This window comes from Apostichopus japonicus, chromosome 11, assembly GCF_037975245.1.
Source record: "Apostichopus japonicus isolate 1M-3 chromosome 11, ASM3797524v1, whole genome shotgun sequence".
Classification (NCBI taxonomy): domain Eukaryota; kingdom Metazoa; phylum Echinodermata; class Holothuroidea; order Aspidochirotida; family Stichopodidae; genus Apostichopus; species Apostichopus japonicus.
The window spans coordinates 24673755-24693445 of NC_092571.1; the positions used below are offsets into that span (position 1 = coordinate 24673755).

A 19691-nucleotide genomic window follows, 5' to 3' on the forward strand; every position below is an offset into this window, starting at 1 on the left:
CACTCTTCAAGCCTTGCCCTACTGTTGACCAGAACCATCTGGTAACACATTTGATGGTGACCTTTACCCTGTGATTGGCTACTTCCTATGCTATGTTTGCCCCATTTCATTCTTACACAAGATTCAAAGTAACATTGGTAAATATGTATAAAATGTTTCCATTCTGTTATCAACTGATTGTTTCTTTTTCTCACAGGGTTCCCCATACAGCCCAGATGAAGGGCTTCACAATTCTAATAGTAGTGTTGGCAGTCTAGTACAGGTTCAGCCAGTCACCATTCCAAATTCACATCATCAGCAACAGGTATTTCTTGATTATTAACATTTAATTTGATTTCCCATCTGTCTCCATACAATTATAGAACTATCACTATGTTGTGACCTATAGATAAAAGCTGATATGTTGTTGTCACTTTTCTTTCTATTAGGGGGGTTGGGGGAAGAGGGGGGGGGGAGAAGGAAGTGGGGGCTTGCTTATTCCAATATTAATAACTGAATATTATTAAGTATGGAAATTTTTCATTTGTCATCGCAAAGCAAAATGCTGTGAAAAATGGTCTAGTTGTTACAAAAATGAAAAGCTGTATCTGTATTTGTAACTTCAGTTCCTTGCTTACCTGTCTCCTCACAACCTTAGTTTTTGATTGTAGAATTTTTACTATTGTTGTTATCATATGAGAACCAAGAATTTTTAATGTACATACATGTGAAAGCTAGGGTTATATTCCTTGCCAGAAGTAAAATATTTAGTTTGTTTCCTCTCCTGTCTACTCACTACATCAGCACTCTTGCCAGAAGTAAAAATATTTCCCTTTACCGCTAACCGTGCCTGAATCAGCACGGAATGATAGATTTAATTTTGCTACAACAGCAGTGCTTACTGTATGCTCTCATTTTGCCCATTCAAAGACAAGATTCCTCAGACAAGATCCATTCTCAGACGGCCTGTTGTCATAGATGTCACAATTTTGCATTATTTGATCTTTCCGCTCTCAATTTCTCAGATGCCTAGTCAACTTCCAGTGATAACAACGACACAACCGCCAATGCCTGACCCCAGTCAGAGACTGATGGAGTCTAACCCTAACATCGAAGACCTCAGTGCCTCTTTCAAGAGTTTGTACAAATCAATATTTGAGTCTTCACAAGGTGAGAAAAAGGAGCAACCCTTCACAAATATCAAGCCCAAACTGTTTAAAAATTTTTGCCAGTCATCTTAATGGTTCGAAAGATTAGATCTCTAAGCGATAAATTTAAATGTTCAACTTAACATATAGTTAGCATATATTAAAGGCCTAAGTTCGACATCATTTTGGTTACAGTCATCGGGGAATTCAATATGGTCTGTATTTTCTGTGGTACACATTTCTTCGTAATGTGCGATGGTCTCCTGGACTATGCACCCAGAATTCTTACACTCTAACGGTACATTCGAAATAATGAAAAGGGTAATCGTTGTACGGGTTTTGGTGACAGAGGTATTGAAACTTTGATGAAATTAAACTTAAGTTTGATAATAAACATGGGCAATTGACAGGTTGACAGAGATTTAAGGATTTGGATGGGTTTCTGTTCTAAAAAAAACTTTGGTTTCAAAATTCAGTTTTCGATCCATCTTTTCTGTTGTCTCTGAATTGCTGTGCGATCTTTTTCTCTCATACTAACTCATTCATTTCTTCAGTGTGACGTGCAGCTCATTTACATCATTTACATATTTTGTTTGTATCATTTACATATATTTTGTTTTTGTTTCTGACTAAACCCCCTACTCATCAACCTTGGAATCTTACATTCTGTCAATAACAACTCATTTTCCTCTCTCGACCCAGTTGGGAACTTATTCCAGCAGTCTCAAGGAGATAATAGTCACCTTGGTGTTGCAACACATTCTCAAACCTTTAGTGGATCCAACTGCTCCCAGTTGAGCAACAATAGCCATCACCTGCACAGTCCGCAGTCACAACATCAGCAACAGCAACAGCACCAACATCATCCTCACCAACATCCTCCACAGCATTCACCTCAGCAATATAACACTGGTAAGAGAACTCCTCATACACCCCCCTATCAGTTAGTCTAAAACAAGGCTGAATCGCAAATCCTAGGGAGGCTGAATAGCAATTTTCTAGCCTTGGAACTCAATTAGTTGTAACAGGACTGAATGTCAATCCTAGGGAATCCCAACTGATTTAACTCTAAACATGGCTGAAAAGTACTCCTAGGGCCTCCCAACTCTGAATGGCTGAATGGCAATCAAGAGCCTCCCAAATCTAGGCTGAAAGGCAATCCCAGGTTCTCCCAATTCAAGGCTGAAAGGCAACCCCAGGGAGACCCAACTCATTTAACTCTAAACATAGCTGAAAAGTACTCCAAGGGCCTCCCAACTCAAGGCTGAATGGCAACCCCAGGGCCTCCCAACTCAAGGCTGAAAGGCAATCCCAGGGCCTCCCAACTCAAGGCTGAAAGGCAATCCCAGGGCCTACCAACTCAGTAATTCTAAACAAGGCTAAATGGCATTGGGCCTCCCAACTGAATGCTGAATGGCAATCCTACGGCCTCCCAACTTGATTGGTTGAAGCGAGGCTGAATAGCAATTCTCTAGCCCTGTAACTCAATTAGTTGTATCAGGGCTGAATGGCTACCTCAGGTAGGGTTGGTCATCTTGTGTCATCTGTTGGAAGAGTTCAGGATATTGTAATATAGTTGTTTTAATGTTCATATTCAAGCCCTTTCCTTAGCCATCTGTCGGTCCGAAGTGTTAGTTCAAACCAAAAAGGGTGATTTGATTGGTGAAGCAGTTTGTAACCATTGTAACCATGCAGTGAGATTGTTAGCTTAAAAGATAGATTAGTATAAACACAGAAGGACGGCTGTAAAGTATTATGGCATCCGAATATCTAAGTAAGGTAAGGGAGTATTAATCTAACTTTCGTAGTATCTTTGACATTGTTAGGTCATATGGGATTTACAAGGAAATGGGGATTTCTCAGTGAATGACTTGAATTTAAGTTTGGTATTTAATAAACCTACATTGCTTCAGGGTACACAAAAGAGGTTGACCAAACAGCAAACAAGTTTACAGATGATCATATGCTTCGTCTATCAGTTATTGCAAAAGTGTGATATTTAGATAAAAGAACAAGAAACAAGAAAAAGTATCCTAAGGGTTGGCTTGACATTTTCTTGTTCCTTCTCTTGTGCCTCTCCCCCAATCCCCTTCCCCTCTCCCATCCTAAAACAACGCAGCAAAGTTTCAATCCATTTTCACCCCACACAGTAAATCATCCAGAGAGACAGCATTTATGGAGGGGATCAGAAGGTAAGCTTTGGCATGCTATATAGCCTACATTTTGTCCCCACACCCTTCTCCCGTTGGTGATATAGCTGACTAATCTATTTATACCCGGCATGATGCGTACGTGTAATGGTGTACTAACATTGCTTCTCCATAACCTGTCTTCTATACAACCCTAGCATTCTCACCCTACTCCAGGAGTTATCAATCAGTAGCCCATGGGCTGTGTACAACCCGTGAAATATTGCAAGCCTGGCCCACAGAAAAAAATGGAACCCACAATCTTGCCACTGATCAGGTGACAGATATGCGGGTGTTTTAGAAACATTCGACCTGCTAGATGTAGTGATATGGTTTCCTCTTGCCCTTTGCTCAGACAAATATATTTATTTGTTTCCTTTCTGGGCCTTGAGAGAATTTAATTGATCACCCTTTGTGTTTTTGGTCAGACATAAGCAATGATCAGAACCCTGGTGAGCTGCTAAAGATGTGAGAAGACAGGGAAGCTAATATGGCTTGTAAATACATAAAGGCAGAAGAGTGTGTCAGTAGAAAGTGAATCATGTAAAAGTAACAACTGTCTAGACAGCCAATTATTTTGTGATTGTGAGCATTTAGTAAAAGTATTTTAGTTAGATAACTGACCAAGGTGTGGGACTGAAGTTCTGCTAATTCTTGGGTAACCCGTAGAGACATGTCGTTGAAAGTCGTCCCACACAGTTAAAGTAAACATCTAAGTACTGTGTGCTTCATTGCAGTGTATTACACTGTGTTTCATTGCAGTGTATGTACTGTGTTTCATTGCAGTGCATTTGCACTGTGTTTATTTGCAGTTTATTCACTGTGTTTCATTGCAGTGTATTTCACTGTGTTTCATTGCAGTGTATTGCACTGTGTTTCATTGCAGTGGTTAAGTAACCATAGCAGATTTTAATACATGGCAAAACCTTGTCGTCGACTTTTGACCGAAGTCAGGTATCCTTATCTGACAACCATGTGATCTTAACGGGAGATGGTTGGTCCTCTTCTCTGCATAAATTACAGACGATACACATAAGCCGCAAGTCGACCTAAATAGCTAATAGACTTTCTAGTTTTGTATTCCGGTAGAGAAAATGCGATAAATCCCTATTTGGATATTTCCCAAAACATTTTTTAATTTTATAAAGAACATGGTTCTCTGGCAATTATTGTTTAAAAAATCCATGTAATGCAAAGAACAGGAAGGCATGAACTGTTGGGGTAGTATCCCCCTTCCCCCCCCCCATCCTTAATACCACATCAGTTTGTTCTCATTGGGAATACCAGATATTGGATATTAGACATATACTGGTAAGGTACACTGGTTATTTTATCTCCTTACCCTTGTTTTGGGGCTTTTCACTTTTGTTCTCTGAAATATATTAACTTTCTATTTCCATTCTTTAATATTCCATTAGTCAAACAAACAATATCATTTCTATTACTTTAGAAACCAATATGAGACAATGTGGCTTTTTTTCTTTTTATCCCATTGCAATTAGTACTGCCCTCATACAGTTACAGAGGTCCTTAGAAGACCCTCTGATAAAATATCAGTAATAACTGTTCCAGCGTTGTTACCGAATCCAAAGTTTTATCCTGTAAACCTTCGCCGATATTAAGCATACATAGCAGCCTCATTGATTTGAAATCCAGTGTTACATTCCACAAGTATTTATAGGAGGATGAGGGGAGAGGAGGAGGGAGGCAAGGGGAGGGGGCAGTGGAGGATGGCAGAATGTATATAATGTATATAAAAAGATATAAAAAAATTACTTAGCCGTAGGAAAGCTGCAGAAGTCGAATCAGCAAATCCTCACTGACAATATGTCATGTGACCTATACTGGAACCAACAGTAGCAGGTACATTTTTGTACCATATAATCTTGTGATATTAGGCTTGTAATGGTTCAATGGTCAAAAATATGGAAAAGCAGATTGCTTGCTAAAAAATAAAAGTAGATTGCAAATTGTTGGGTAGTTTTTGTCCTGAGTATTAGAATAATGGAATGGTCATTGTCATTTCTGTTGTCAAAATAAAGCCCAAGTTCCTTTTTTTAAAATTATTATCATTATTTTTTTAATATCTTGTCATGTCCTCCCACACATGTATGTGTTTATCCTCTTGTACTTAAAATGTGGTCGACCTTTCGTTTCATGGATTTCATTCCGTGGTTGAAGGTCAGTTTTGCTGTTCCCATCTTAGATCTTAAATCTTGATTTGCATGCGCAGCTGAGGTTCACATACCGTGAAATCTTGGGTTTTTGGCAAATAAATTTACATATTTTTATCATTTACCGTCGTCAGTACCTTGAGATAGATTGTGAGAGTATGGAAACCCAAACAAGTGTGAGGTAAATAGTTCAACTGGCTGAAGAATCCAAGTATTCGAATAACATGTTGTTATTTTGAATTTCTGTTTTCTTTTTTTTGGTTCAACAGGTCCAAGTAACTTAAATAATTCTGCCTACGATTGGCTTCAAAACATTGATCTCTTGAAAGAAAGTGTGAAATCGGCGCAGTGGAGTGACATCGATCTTTCACAGTTTCAAGGTATGTATCAGGGGCGGATCAAGGATTCTTAAAAGAAGGAGATGTGGTCCTGGGGTACCTAAAGTTGACCCCTCGTTTGGGGGGGGGGAGAGGTATCGGGGTATCTCTCTCAGAAAAACACTAAACTTTTAAAAAGAAAATGATGTATGCTTAGCCATAATTTGGCTGTAAATAAGGTCTATGTAATAAGTCTACATGTGTGGTTGTGCCATCAACCACTATCTATTTTTGGCAACCCCCTCCCCCCCTCTTGATCTTTGCCTGGGTGTATCCATTGTTGGAATTAATCTTTTGATACAAGATTATTGTAATGGCATGGTCTGTGCTGTAAATAATAGCAACATATATATACACAATTGCACGAATCTTCTAATTGATATTCTGAAAATAGACAATGACACACTCATCTTGGAGAGAAAACTACAACTCTATATTGTTTAGTTGAAAAGTGAAAACACCCCCAAATCACTACCATTGTCCTTAACAGGAGGTATGGTAGATTGAATGTAACATATTTTAACAGGTTATGTCTTCTCTTAATTCCAGGAAAAGTGGATCACAGTATTAAGTTATCTGTGATATCATCTTTGCAGATGTTCTTCAAAAGTATTCACTTTGTAGTATAATCTTGTTATTGATTCATCTTTGAAATATGATACCTTTGAATCATTTGCATAACTCTCAATGTTATCTGTAGCTAGATTTCATTCAGTATTTACTATTTAGATCTCATTCTGTATTTAGATTTCTTCTAAATGCAATGTTTTGTTATCGTTGTTATTGTAGAAATGCTATTTTCTTCTGTTGATACATGATTTAAAATATTATTAAGAAAAATTTTCAGGTTCAATTGCCATGATGAATATTACTCTGTTTGTTGCCAGATGCAATAAAAAAAAAAATCACCCGATGCAAAAACTTTTGATATCTTCACGATATAAAGTACTGTAAAGATGAGATGATTTTGAGCTAAAGATGCAGGAATTTTTGTCCAGCAAAATTTTTGTTAATTAATTAATCAAGTTCTCCAGCCTTCAGGATATATCCCTTTAAAGAACATTTTGAAAGAAACTGCTAAGTCACCGACATACGGGAATTGGGTGGCATAAACATAGGATTATAGGTATGGTAGTCTGTGCAGTGAACCATAGCAAACCAGTATGTTACTGCATTAAAGGAGACGCAAACCGAACCATCATTATTGGTCAATGTGATAGAGATAACTGTCATGAACATCTCCCCCCCCCCCCCCCCCAAAAAAAAGTGAAGGAAGAAGTGATTCCATTTGGTAGATATAACAGATTTAAACTTCCTCATTACATATTAGGCTGAAGACTTGATCAAGTCTAACTATGACATCATTGAGCCACATGCACTCCATATTCTCTCGTTCCTCTTTCTTTTATTACAATGTATATATTTTGCAGTGGAGATTGGTTAGGCAAATACTGAATCTAAAATATTGACCTCCTCCTTGTGACGCATGTACTAATCATGGCATTGGTTTCAGTGTCAAAACTATGAACATTTTGACCTTTGACATGAACAGAAACACAAAGGCAAAGTTAACTGTTTCAGATCAAAAAGTGGCAGTAGGACATCACAGATTTACATGATGACAGCTCCCAAACTGATCAAGATTTTCCTTTGGGAAGTTCTTTAATGTTCACAAAGATCTCTGTCATATAAGCCAAAGATAGTTATGTTTGTGCCTCCCCCCACCCCCCCCTTTAAAGAAAAGGTTGTTATGAGTAGATTTCATTAAAAATGGTTCCAGTCAAAGTCTCATTGATAGTAAAAAATATTGATCTTGTCAAAGTTTTTGTGCCCATAAAATGAAAGATAACTGTTAGTTCAGGCTATGTGTTATCTGTGTGTCAGTTGCTTTCAGCATAAAGTGTCTCTAAACTACAGATTGTATATAGAATGTTCACTCCAGTGATACATATTGTGTCGTTTCTATTGAAGCCTGTTCAACGTCATACTAATCCATGGTTGAACTACAATTTCAACAGCACTTTATATTATTTCGTTGGGGGGGGGTGCACCAAAGGAAGACGTTGAGCACAATTATGATCCGTCCTTGAAAAAATCTAAATCGGTTTATCTAATCCATTGTGAAAATATTATTTCAGATCACAAAAGTCAGTTGTGGCCGTATTATTGGGTTTGCGTGGGCCTTTTTGAGTAATTTACTTAAGCTGAAGAACATACTTGCATGCCATTGTGACTCATGAGTCCTTGAGGGCATTTGAAAGACAGGCATAGAGCGTATCAAAAAAATAAAAAATAAGTGGAATTATGGTTACAAGTATGAAATTCTCATAACAAGGTCTTTTATTGTAGTTCTTAATAACTCCCTAAGAATTCCTTTTTGCCGAATCTTAAAACATGGTTGATCCGAACTAGATTGGGTGATGGAGGGTAGTGGGGGGTGTGGGGAGGGAATTGGCAAAATTGCCAGCATAAAACTATTGCTGCAGTGTAGCCTTCACTGATTGGCTGTTGTTTGTAACTTTGGCTGTAAATCATTCTTAAGTAAGCTACATTCCCATCGTTAGGCATGTTAATTAATTTCAATCCAATATTCAAGTGCTGTTTTTATTTCTGTCTCTCTGTAGGGCTGTATGAAAGTATGAGGCAGGCTGACTTGAAGAACTGGTCCCTGGAACCGTCACAGTTTGCAGACCTGGCCAGTTCTCTGAACCAGTTTTTCCAACAGGCAGGAATGCTGCAAAACAGTGGTGGCCTCCTCTCACCAAGCTCAGGAGCTGTATCTCCCAGTAAGCTCTCAAACAGTCATGTGACTATTTAAAGGCATTGAAGACTAGCCCCAAACCGAGTGCGGCGATCTGAAAAGTTAACTTTATGTTGCTTGCAGGTGACGTTTTGTTTGTGTCGCTACAAAATGCAGACAGTAATGAAACGTGATACCTTGTTATCTTTAGCTGGACCTGAGATGTCCATCGCTGTATCGTTTATACACTGTGCTGTGGGTATTGACTTCAGCTGTATGTACTAACTGTACACTAGTGTCTAATTACCGACGGTAGCAAGCTGTGTGTGTATTTTCTGGGATCGATGGTGGTGTCTAACACTTCTGTTACACCTCATTCGAAAGTAGGTCAGATTACCGGCATTAGACGTTTCTTTTTGCGCGAGTCTTCACACCCTTTAAGCTTCACTTTGAATGTGCATTATGTAAATTTTATATGCGTCATCATTTACCATCTGAATATGTATCACCATTTATGATGAAAGAAAACAAATTGAGCGTACAGTTATTGGATTTATTGGAAAATCGATTGACGTAAATTTAACTTCTGATTGTTTTCTTGTTTTTCCTTTTGGTTTGGACGCTCTCATATGTCACCCAATAACTTTTGGGCGGGTTTCTTACTTTTGGACATTTGCGTTAGGTGTTTTTGTTTCGGCTTCAGGAATTGAAAATGTGCCTTGAATTTGAATGCTTTTAATTAGTGACATGTCTCCTGTTAGTTTTGAGTAAACTTTGGCTGAACCACTAGCTACTTCACGTCATTGAGTTGACTCAAATGTGAAACTCAGTCAGTCAGTCAGTTGTTTTCTTTATTGTCTCTGTTCAACAGGAAGTGCCTATAACAGCAGTCACCATAGCAACATGTCAAACTCGACACTAGACTCTAACATGATGAGCCCCAATAACAGCAGTGGTTCGCTGGGGATCTCCCCTCACATCAGCCCCCGGATGCACCATCAGGCCGTTTCACCCCAGCAGCTGCAACCCATGCCCGCCCCCTCGGTGGTGGTCCATCCCGTGACAGATGACGTGGAAGACACCTTTGACTGGGATAGCATCGTTTAGGCAGAGGCAGGCAGTAATTGTTGCTGTGTTTGAGTTTGTGTGTGATCAAATTGTGTTTCATTAATCTGAACTGAAATCCTAAGGAATGCAGCCTTTTTGCCCCCTTTTATCTCATTTCTCACTCACGGTCTTGCTTGCAGAGCAACTTTGATCTATGACCTCTCCGTTCTCCTGTTGTTCATCGAATCAGCTGTGGCTGCGGAGTATTGCTTGTTGGTTTCAAAAGTATCATTTGGAAGAGTTTGGGGAACAGGATGGAATATGGTAACACAGAAATATGATCAAGGAAGGGGGGGGGGGAGGGTCATGACTGAGGTTAATTGTCCAATGAATAGACAGTATCAGTCAATATGAAGAATAATAACCACCAATATTAATATTCATAAGATCAAATTCCATTTGAATAGACATCAGTGTATAAATAATAATACCCACTAACATTGATATTCATGAGGTCAAATGCCAACTGTGAATAGTCAGTGTATCTTAAAATGAAGAATAATAACCACCAATATTAATACTCATAAGCTAAAATTCCATATGAATAGACAATACAGTTTATAAAGAATAATATCCACTAACATTGATATTCATGAGGTCAAATGTCCACTGAATAGTCAGTATATCTTAATATGAAGAATTATAACCACCAATATTAATATTTATAAGATCAAATTACTATTTGAATAGACAGTATCAGTTTATAAAGGATAATATCCACTAACATTGATATTCATGAGGTCAAATGCCAACTGAATAGTCAGTATATCTTTATATGAAGAATTACATCCCCTAATATTAATATTCATGAGGTCAGATGTCAACTGAATAATCATAGTCATATTGACATGGGGTCAACCTCAGGCTTTGTCAGTCAGTTGTTGGGAAGGTTATTTATGATAATAAAGAACTCTGTTGATTTCATTGGTCATCCTCTTGTGTAGTGTTGTGCCGATATCATTTTTTGATGATATCCGATATTCCAATCAAGATATCGGCCCGATATAGATACGGAGGCTTTAAACAGCCAGAATGAAGGTCAAATCGCACTGCATTGTTCGTAGGTCTGAATATGTCATGTTTACAACTTTGTGCAAACATTTCTTGGATTCATGCCAAGAATATTTGCAGGGGCAAAAACAGGTGTCATCGGGGTATGTTCAGTTTTAATTATGTCGTGTACACTTGTATAATACAGAGGCCAGGCTGCCTTGAACGTTATGTTAAGTCGCTTGACTGGTCTGTTGACAGATCGTTATCTGTAAATATTTTTCAGAAACTTGCGTCATGTTTCTTTGACCAGCTGATTGGAATATTGACCACTTGCTATAAACAAAAGGAGACTGAGGCTAAAGAAATGGGGTTTTTCGAACAGATTAATAAATAACAGCCAGTAACAAGAAGTGCCTTTGTTGTGACAAGAAAACAATGTTCAATATCTGTGTGCATTTATTGGTAATGAGGCTAAAGTTTACCGATACCGATATATGCTGCGATATTGCAAATATCGGCCGATACCGATATCGCAAACGATTATCGGCGCAACACTACTTTTGTGTCTAAATAGAATCAAGCAGTACAATATGTTATGATAAAGTAATTATATTATTATTAATTAATTAATTAATATCAGTCTTCTTATTGCCTGAAGCCATCGCTGTAGAGGATTAATTGCCCTGTATAGTTGATTACCCTTGACATATAGAGACAATCTAGTAATTTGCCAGTCAGGGAAAACTTGGTTCAAGAATGTTTCATGTTAGCATTGGGATAATATGGATGACAAACCCAGCGAGGGGTTACGGAACTTCAATCTAGGAAAAAAATCAGAATTTTCAGCTTCATTTTTTTTAAGGAAAGCAGGAAGGAAAAATCATCAACAACAATGTGAGCGTATACACAGTTCGTATAGACCTATCACTATGTGTCTGTCGATGTGTCTCCAAATCTGTTAGTCTGAAAAAACTGCATAAAATTGGCCAAATTTCTGAAGTGGTTTTACGAAAATGACTGAGATTCAAAAATGTCCTTGACTACTCTAGTAGTTTTAAGGCCTCTTGAAGGAACAGTTTGCCCTTTAGCAAGGTTTACAGACCATCATAACGTTACAAAGACCGTTACCGAGGTACGTGTGGGTCATTTGTTTTAGTGATCCCCCTCCCCCCCCCCATATTACCTTTTTGGAGTGTGTACTAATACTTACTATTAAGTTAGCATCTGTTCATAGATGATATACTTATAAATAGAACAATTTGAGGAATGATAAAAGAAGTCATTTTATATCTCTCTTCGTTTTGGAAGGCCGTCTTAAGCATCATTCTGCCTTGGAGCACTGTCACAGAGAGGCAATTGACCATAGCCATTAGTGAGGTACATCCTCTGTATGTTTGAGTGTGGACTTAAAAATCATAGCTCACTCCAAAGACTTTTGTCATTGCCCCCCTCCCCCCATTAACGTTGACAATACACATTGCTGAAGACGTTTGACTTAAGAGATGATGGTATGCTTTAGAAGGAGTTTTATTTCAAAATGTAACGTGAGGGAAGGTAGAATTTACTACTCATTTCAGTCGACGAAAGAGAGCATCGTAAATTCAAGCATTTCTCTCGACAGTCTTTTTGAAATATTAGTCGATGCAACATTTTGCTTGATATTCTATCAAATACAACTCACAAAATGTGTGATATCTGTGAAGAAACGTTGTGACGCCGAGAAAAGGAGGTCTAAGGTTCCATGTCTCCAAAAAAGAACAAAATTAGAAAACGCTAATGATGACAATGATGACTTCAAATCCAGATCAATTTATTTACAGTTTTGTCAGACTTTCGTCCATCATCACATCTTTGAAATTGTTATTTTTTCCTTCCAAATTTACACATCTGATGCAAGGGTTTTTTTTTTCTGTCCAAATTTTAACATTTGATGCAACGGATGACAATGCAGATAAGCAGTGTACACAGACATGAACTACAACTACAACAAAAATGATTTAAAAATCAGTTTTTGTATCGATTTTGGAAGATGTCTGATTCTGTTTGATACCAAAGACAGATCACATCGCAAATCACTAGCTTTAATACCTTTCAAGTCTTCATTTCAAATAATAATTATGACGAACAAAATTATGGGAAATTAAAGAAAAATGTGTTCCTGTCAGTGAGTGTTTTGAACTTGTCCACTTTCCTTGTAAAAATTTCTTGTTCCTGTCAGTCATTTTGCAAAAAGTTTTTACAGTAAGTAAGATATTTTGACCCACAAAACAAGTTTTTTATTAACACCACCTCTAAAGCCTTGCATGAATTGAATACCAGTTTTTTCTCAGTAATTTGTACATACCAAGTGTCCTTTATATTTTGCTGCATCAAATTTATAACAACTTTGGTTTCTTTCGTCACGTTTAGACGACTGATTATGATTTCATTTGGTAAAAATAAATTCATTTGGAATTTTATTTGTTTGTTGTTGTGGTTGGAATGTAATATTCGTCTAGCAGAAGTAAAGATTATTAAAGGTCTATAATTGAGGGAATCGTCCCGGGTCTCGCTCTTCACACCTCTGCTAAATTGCAGGAATCGGTGCTGGAAAATATATTTTGTACCCTGCAACCAGGAGGGTAATAAAAGGGGCATCTGTTGAACGTTTGAGTAGGATTTACTGTTGTTCCCAGTGTAAGAATTCTATAATTTATATTCATGATTATTGCATGTTAAACTCTGTATACATTATTAGTTTTATAGAGCAATTATTGGGTATAATATTCATGAATCATGATTATTCATTGTTAAAAACTAGTCCGATGTGGAGACAAAATCCACTGTGAATGAAATATTGGGTGAAGGAACGATAAAATATAGACTGCCAATATTAATATTAATTTAGAGGAGGGCTGTATAAATGGGTTTTTTTTTGGAGGGGGAGGGGGGGGGGCTTAGTTGTGGATGGAATAAGTTACTTTAGATTTATCTGTTTTAATAATCTTCAGATTAATAGTTCAACTGTGTAAAGTTGTAAATATGATTTAATATAGATTATCATTATTTAAAAAACAAAAAAAAGCTGTATGAGGTATGCTAAAATATGCAATTTTGTATGAATGTTCAAATTTTTTGATAGAGTGTGAAATGGAGATGAATATAGGTGATGCACATGTAAGACCAGTCTATCTTTAAAAATTTCAGAAATAATCATTTATATTATAATTTTTGGAAATATATTCTTTGTGTGTTCATAAGAGACAAAGCAGGTGGAAGGAATAAGAGGCAAGGCTATACCAAAGAAGAAGGCGCAAGAAGGAGAAAGCTCTTTACCAAAAATGAGCTCTGGAAAAAAATGTACATGTGGGAAAAGTCCTGTTAAAGTAAAAATCTTGAAAAAGAGTTTATTAGTACCATGGCATCCATTGTTCGTAAAACAGGTCTTAGCCAATACCTATCCGGTTGCCCTAAGTCAAAGGTCAGCAAACTATGGGGCCTGACCCAAAAAGTGAGTCGTGACAAAGATTTTGGTGGGTCACAGTATTACTCCGGGTCAGAAAATTTTATCTACAGTGTTTTGGAGCTTTACTATTAAACGTCCATAGCCTGCCCGACGTATCTTGCATTCTGAGTATTGATTCTGAGAGGGTGTAGGGGAAGGGGAGGGTGGAGGGTGGGTCATGGCTCTGTCCTCATAGAAGTTCCTGTACCGTGGGCCTAACATGCCACACAGTGATGTTAATTTGCCTAATTTGGGTTCTTTTGCAATAGAGTAAGTAAATTCTTCACTGCAGAGTGAAGTGTTACCAGCTACGTCAAAGTCCCGATTACTTTGGCTCTAATAAAATCATTCAGATATTACATTAATGTTCAGTAGCAAAACAGGTCATTGTGGCTGATAATACAGGTATCCGTGTCATACTTTGGTTCTTACAGAGAAATAATGCACAGTTAGGTATCACTTGTTGGCCATTTTCATTATCCATTACTTGGATGCTTTCACATGCTATTAATAGGCTATGAGTCATCATTTTTGTGGCCCCGGGAATATTGAGTTGCATATTATAGCTGCAAAAGGGATTTATTTATTACTGTGCACCATGAGCTGTGTTTTTTATAGTGAACTGCATATTATTTAACATTGAGTTGACTCATTAAAAGGTAAGATGTTTCATCGGTAAACCTGTCATGAGGTGAGGATCCAAAGTGTTTCTTTTTGGTTTCCAATATACCTTCAGATTTTCACCTTAGATCATGTGATTTCATCAAATGGGGTGCTTAAAGTTACCTCAAGATGAGACCAAATATTAGCTATTAATGGTCTTGTTTGAAAGTTTAACAAGAAATCTGATATATTCTTAACTTTGCATTTTCATAGTAAAATTTGCTGCAGGATTCTCTTTCTTGGTATATTGTTTTGTTACCACTATAATGATCAATTCATGTTGTAATGCTTTGAGACGTAAATTTTCGTACAGAACAGTCATAACAGGAAATTGTCAATCGTGAAAAGTAATGTAGCAAACATTCCCTCTGCCCCCATTCCCACCCTCCACCCCTACCCCTTCTCCTCTAATCGTCCACATCCTGTCCAACAAAGTGAGACTTTTTGATCACTTCTCATCCCATGGCCTATGGTAGCATTTCAGCCCTTGCATACTCTTGTTTTTGTGGTATTAATGTAGCATGCATTGTTTACACATCCAGAAAGTTAAAAATCAAATTCAAATAGTTTTACAGTGTTTGGTGAGTCTTTGATCGAAGACTGACAATGTTGACACCGATTGGGTTTGCTTTGTCTCCAAGTTGTGTTTTTGATGTGTTGTGTTTTAATAGTTAGAGGAATCGGAGCTGTAGAGTATTTTCAATATCAAAACAGGATCTAGTAAAGGAGACTACAGCAGTTTGAGATAAAACAACAATTTAACCTGAAGAGTTAATTTCTGTGTACAAATAGACGTGTACAAATGGCCTGTAAACATGTGCGCAAAAGTAGATGCATTTAGAAACAATATCACTTTTAAGCTCTCATGCATAGTTTATATTAAACCTTATCTATTTTAGAGAAAGAAAAATGTATTTTATTTTATCCAAAGGATCATGATGGTATATATATCTGCTGTTTTTATTAAATACCATATTGGTTTTTTTGTTTTTTTTTGCTTTGATACACATAATGTGACTGTTTGGTTTGTGCAAAGCCATTGTTATACATAAGTATTGGGGATTATGAAGCTATGTATATAGTATTGCAAATGACCCTGTTTTTTTTCCCCTTTTGTGTGTTTCTTACCTTTTGTTGAAAGTTTGCTAGAATTTGTAAATATGTTCCACAAAATTTACAAAATGTATACTTCATTACATTTGTAGAGTTATATTATAATCTTTTGTACATATTTGTAGGTAAGATACAGATTTCTTAACTGAAACATTTTCAACTTTTTTTTTTTCTGAGAATGCTGTGTGAAGGTTTCAAGAAAATTAAATCTGCCTTTCGTGGCACAAACATCTGGAATCATTTGTTATGTAACATTTGTGTCAGTGAAAAAATAGCATGTAGCCCCACATAGTTGCTACTGTTTAACACACCCAATATAGTAGCAGAAAGTGTTCCCTACAGCCTTATTACAAAAATAACTTAAAACACCTGAGCCACTTGTTTCGGGGAGCTCGCATGGTACAAAATGCTTGTTTTGTCTTCTACCTTTGGTTACTTGCCATAGGCATGCATATGAAATCTAGACTTAATCGTACTTGCAAACATCTCCTTTCAGTAGTGTTATAAACCACACTTTCAGTAGTATTTCCCTCTCACCATACTTTATCACTGTCCATAACAGCTGTAAGATGTCATTGCTGATTTCAGCTATTACCAATAGGTTAAAGATTCTTTGCAAAGTACCATTAAAAGGTGATTTCATTCTGACCATTAAATACAGGCAGTATCTTGAAGTCACTTTATCAATTTTCGCCATGTGACCATAACAACAGGTCAACAATTATCTGATCAGCTATAGATGAAGTGACAGAAATTGTCACAATATTTTCAAACTGGTAGAAATGGGGTGTCCATTTCTGGTTGCAGACTTCATATGTTAGCCGAATTTGACAAACACTGCTATGATCTCTAGGGAGTAAACTAGTTCCTCTAGAGCAATTTGGTCAATGATAATGATCTTGTTGACAGTTTTGTGTTTTATAATCCTTCACCTCAAAGATGATGTAGAATGCCAAAGTGCTAGCTCATTTGAAAACTCATTTAACATGTGATGCTTTAAAACTAAGAAATAGAATCTTGCAATATTATTGCAAATTAAGTCTTAATAGCCTAAAACTGATGAGGATAGCAAGACAACTTCCAAGAAGACTTCCTGCCATACTCTTCAACCACAAAACAAGTTTTAATACTTCAAATGATTCGAAAGAAACCACTTTAGTCATATCCTGAAATCAAAACTCACTGATAGTGTGCTACATAGCTTCCACTGATATTTTCTGCTGAATAATGAAAACAAACTTCATATTTAGGTTATACTGCTTTTGTATGAGGCATCTGAGAAATATGTAACAGACGCTAGCATTGGCCAGCTGGAGAATGGGTTGAATGAGTAATAGGGTATTAGGAGATCATGGAAAGATCATGGGAAGATCATGGGAAGATCATGGGAAGATCATGGATATATCATGGATGGACGACACCAGTGAGGTCTCATTTATACAATTGAGATTCCATGCTGGCTTTAAGTCATCACGTCTGCTTTCCTAGCCATTTTGTTTAAAATCTTGACAAGCCCTTTGGAGACAGATCATTATTGGACCATGAATATCAAAGACATGTTCAGAGTTACCCATGCAGATGTTGTCCATGTTCATTTAGACTCTCTCTATATAAGAGCTAGGGTAGGAGTAAGGGGAACCCCTTCCCCTCAAATCTCAATTTCTGCAAAAGAAAGGGGAAGAAAAAGATACATTCCAATTCTCCTTACTAATGTTTTTTAGTGTATTTGCAATCATTATGAGAGAACAAGAAATATCTAAAAATGCTGTAGCAACTGGTAGTCATCCTCCAGAGCTTGGCCCTCTTTGCAGCTCCAGTACCCCAAGTCAATACCAGTGTAGCCCCTTCCCCTCCCCTCTGACCACCCTAAAAAACAAAAAACCCTACTACTGTGCTGTATCTAGCTGCAGTAGCATCTGGAAAGTTCTTCTCTGTGATGGATGGGATGGTAATTAGGTAGCAGATACGGTTCTCTGAATATGGAATGTTTAAAAGGCATTGAAGACTCGCCCCAAACCGCCATCTGAAAAAGTTAACTTTCTGTTGCTTGGAAGTGAAGTTTTTTACATGTCGCTACAAAATACAGACAGTAATGAAACGTAATACCTTGTTATCTTTTATCTAGACCTGAGATGTCCATCGCTGCTATGTACAGTGTTGTGGGTATTGACCGTAGCTGTATGTATTGACTGTACGACTAGTGTCTAATAACCGACGGTAGCAAGCTGTGTGTGTGTAGTTTCTGGGATCGATGGTGGTGTCTAACACTTCTGTTACACCTCATTCGAAACTAGGTCAGATTACCGGCATCAGACGTTTCTTTGTGCGCGATTCTTCAATGCCTTTAAGGGTCAAAACTCAAAAAACAAAAAATGGTCCATAACAAACAAAAGCGGTGCTCTTTTCATCATTTATTAAAAGCCATCTTATATCTACACCAAAAGTATACTCTGTTAATAGGAAAAGATAATGTTAATGATCTCACACGCCCATAGTGATTACATTTGCATGCGTTCATATTGACTATTAGCAGGGACTAAGTGAAGGGTAAAGTAACATCGCTTGATGATACCAAACTTCAGTGAAGGCAACTTTGTTCAGTTTATATCTTTATGACAAATTTGTGTCCACAAAGATCATCAAAACATTATGAAATATGTCTTTAAATACAAATGGATCATCCGAAACAATAAAAAAAAATTGTTCTGAAAGTTTGATCACAGTTTTTGAAACTTCATTGAATGATATTAACATATCTAGCAATTTTTAGCATCACTATATAATCCCTTAAGAAATTAAAAAAACATACATTTTTCAAAGATGTCTAATGTCTTCGACCCAGCAATTAATATCCTTTGTACTCAACTTTTGCATAGATTGTGCAAATGTGTATTCCAGAAATGACTTCCCTTAATAGCTATCAACAAGGTACAAGACCAAGAAAATCACTAAGAAAAGACAGAAAAGTAAACAGGGAAACACAGCACCGTCCATTTGCAAACAAATTATCCTCTGATTAAGTAAGTCTGCCCAAAAGTGTTAGCTCAGTGGTTAATGCCGGTGCCTTCCAATCATAAGGTCCCCGGTTCGAGTCACTCTCAGATTAATGTATGTCGTCCAGTTACAGAGTTGTTGACAATTAACAATTCATAATCATGGACGTTAAATATGAATGTAAGAGGCTGACTTCGGTCAGCTTGCGGCTGTGATAAGCCAATGAGGCTTCTTCGCGAGTTCCTGGTTGCAGGAGGATCTAATATACATACATAAACACAAAACTCAATTGCTATAGACCATTTTAATAGGGTATACATTTAAAAACAAATTGTTAAGAACTGTTTCAACACAAAAGCAAATTTCTCAATATTATGTACATTGACAAACAAGCGCGGATGTAATGATTATTCAACTGCCCAAAGTTGAAGAATGTCTTTAAACCTGCAAACTCATTGGACATTTAAATAGTTCCAATGGAGAATGCATAATAGCGAAGAAGAAAAATAACAACAAAAACATGCGGTATGCTTTTGAAAGACTAAGCTTTACTGATCACTAAGCAATGCCTGGAGTAGCTTACAGCCCGATACAGAGTGGGGGGGGGGGGGAACTAGTAACCTGCACTAGTCTAGCCTGCAAGGAGCATAGCCAACAGGTATGTTGACAATCTAGGAATGTGTTTTTGAGAATAGGAGGGAGGTAGAGAGACAAGTGGATGGGAGAGGAT

At 37.2% G+C, this 19691-nt stretch overlaps 1 protein-coding gene across 2 annotated transcripts in view; it reads left to right on the forward strand.

Moving 5' to 3' along the window:
* LOC139976473 (forkhead box protein J3-like) overlaps positions 1-11040 on the forward strand; it is a 46134-nt gene extending 35094 nt beyond the window's left edge. The window contains exons 4-10 of one of the 2 annotated variants that reach the window (XM_071985244.1): positions 197-304; positions 1005-1149; positions 1830-2039; positions 3278-3319; positions 5760-5870; positions 8492-8653; positions 9479-11040. In XM_071985244.1, coding sequence (XP_071841345.1) covers positions 197-304; positions 1005-1149; positions 1830-2039; positions 3278-3319; positions 5760-5870; positions 8492-8653; positions 9479-9714 — 1014 coding nt within the window. In that variant the 3' untranslated portion in view covers positions 9715-11040. The remainder of the gene's footprint in view (positions 1-196; positions 305-1004; positions 1150-1829; positions 2040-3277; positions 3320-5759; positions 5871-8491; positions 8654-9478) is intronic. The other variant, XM_071985245.1, reaches the window with a different exon arrangement.
* Positions 11041-19691: the final 8651 nt, after the last annotated feature.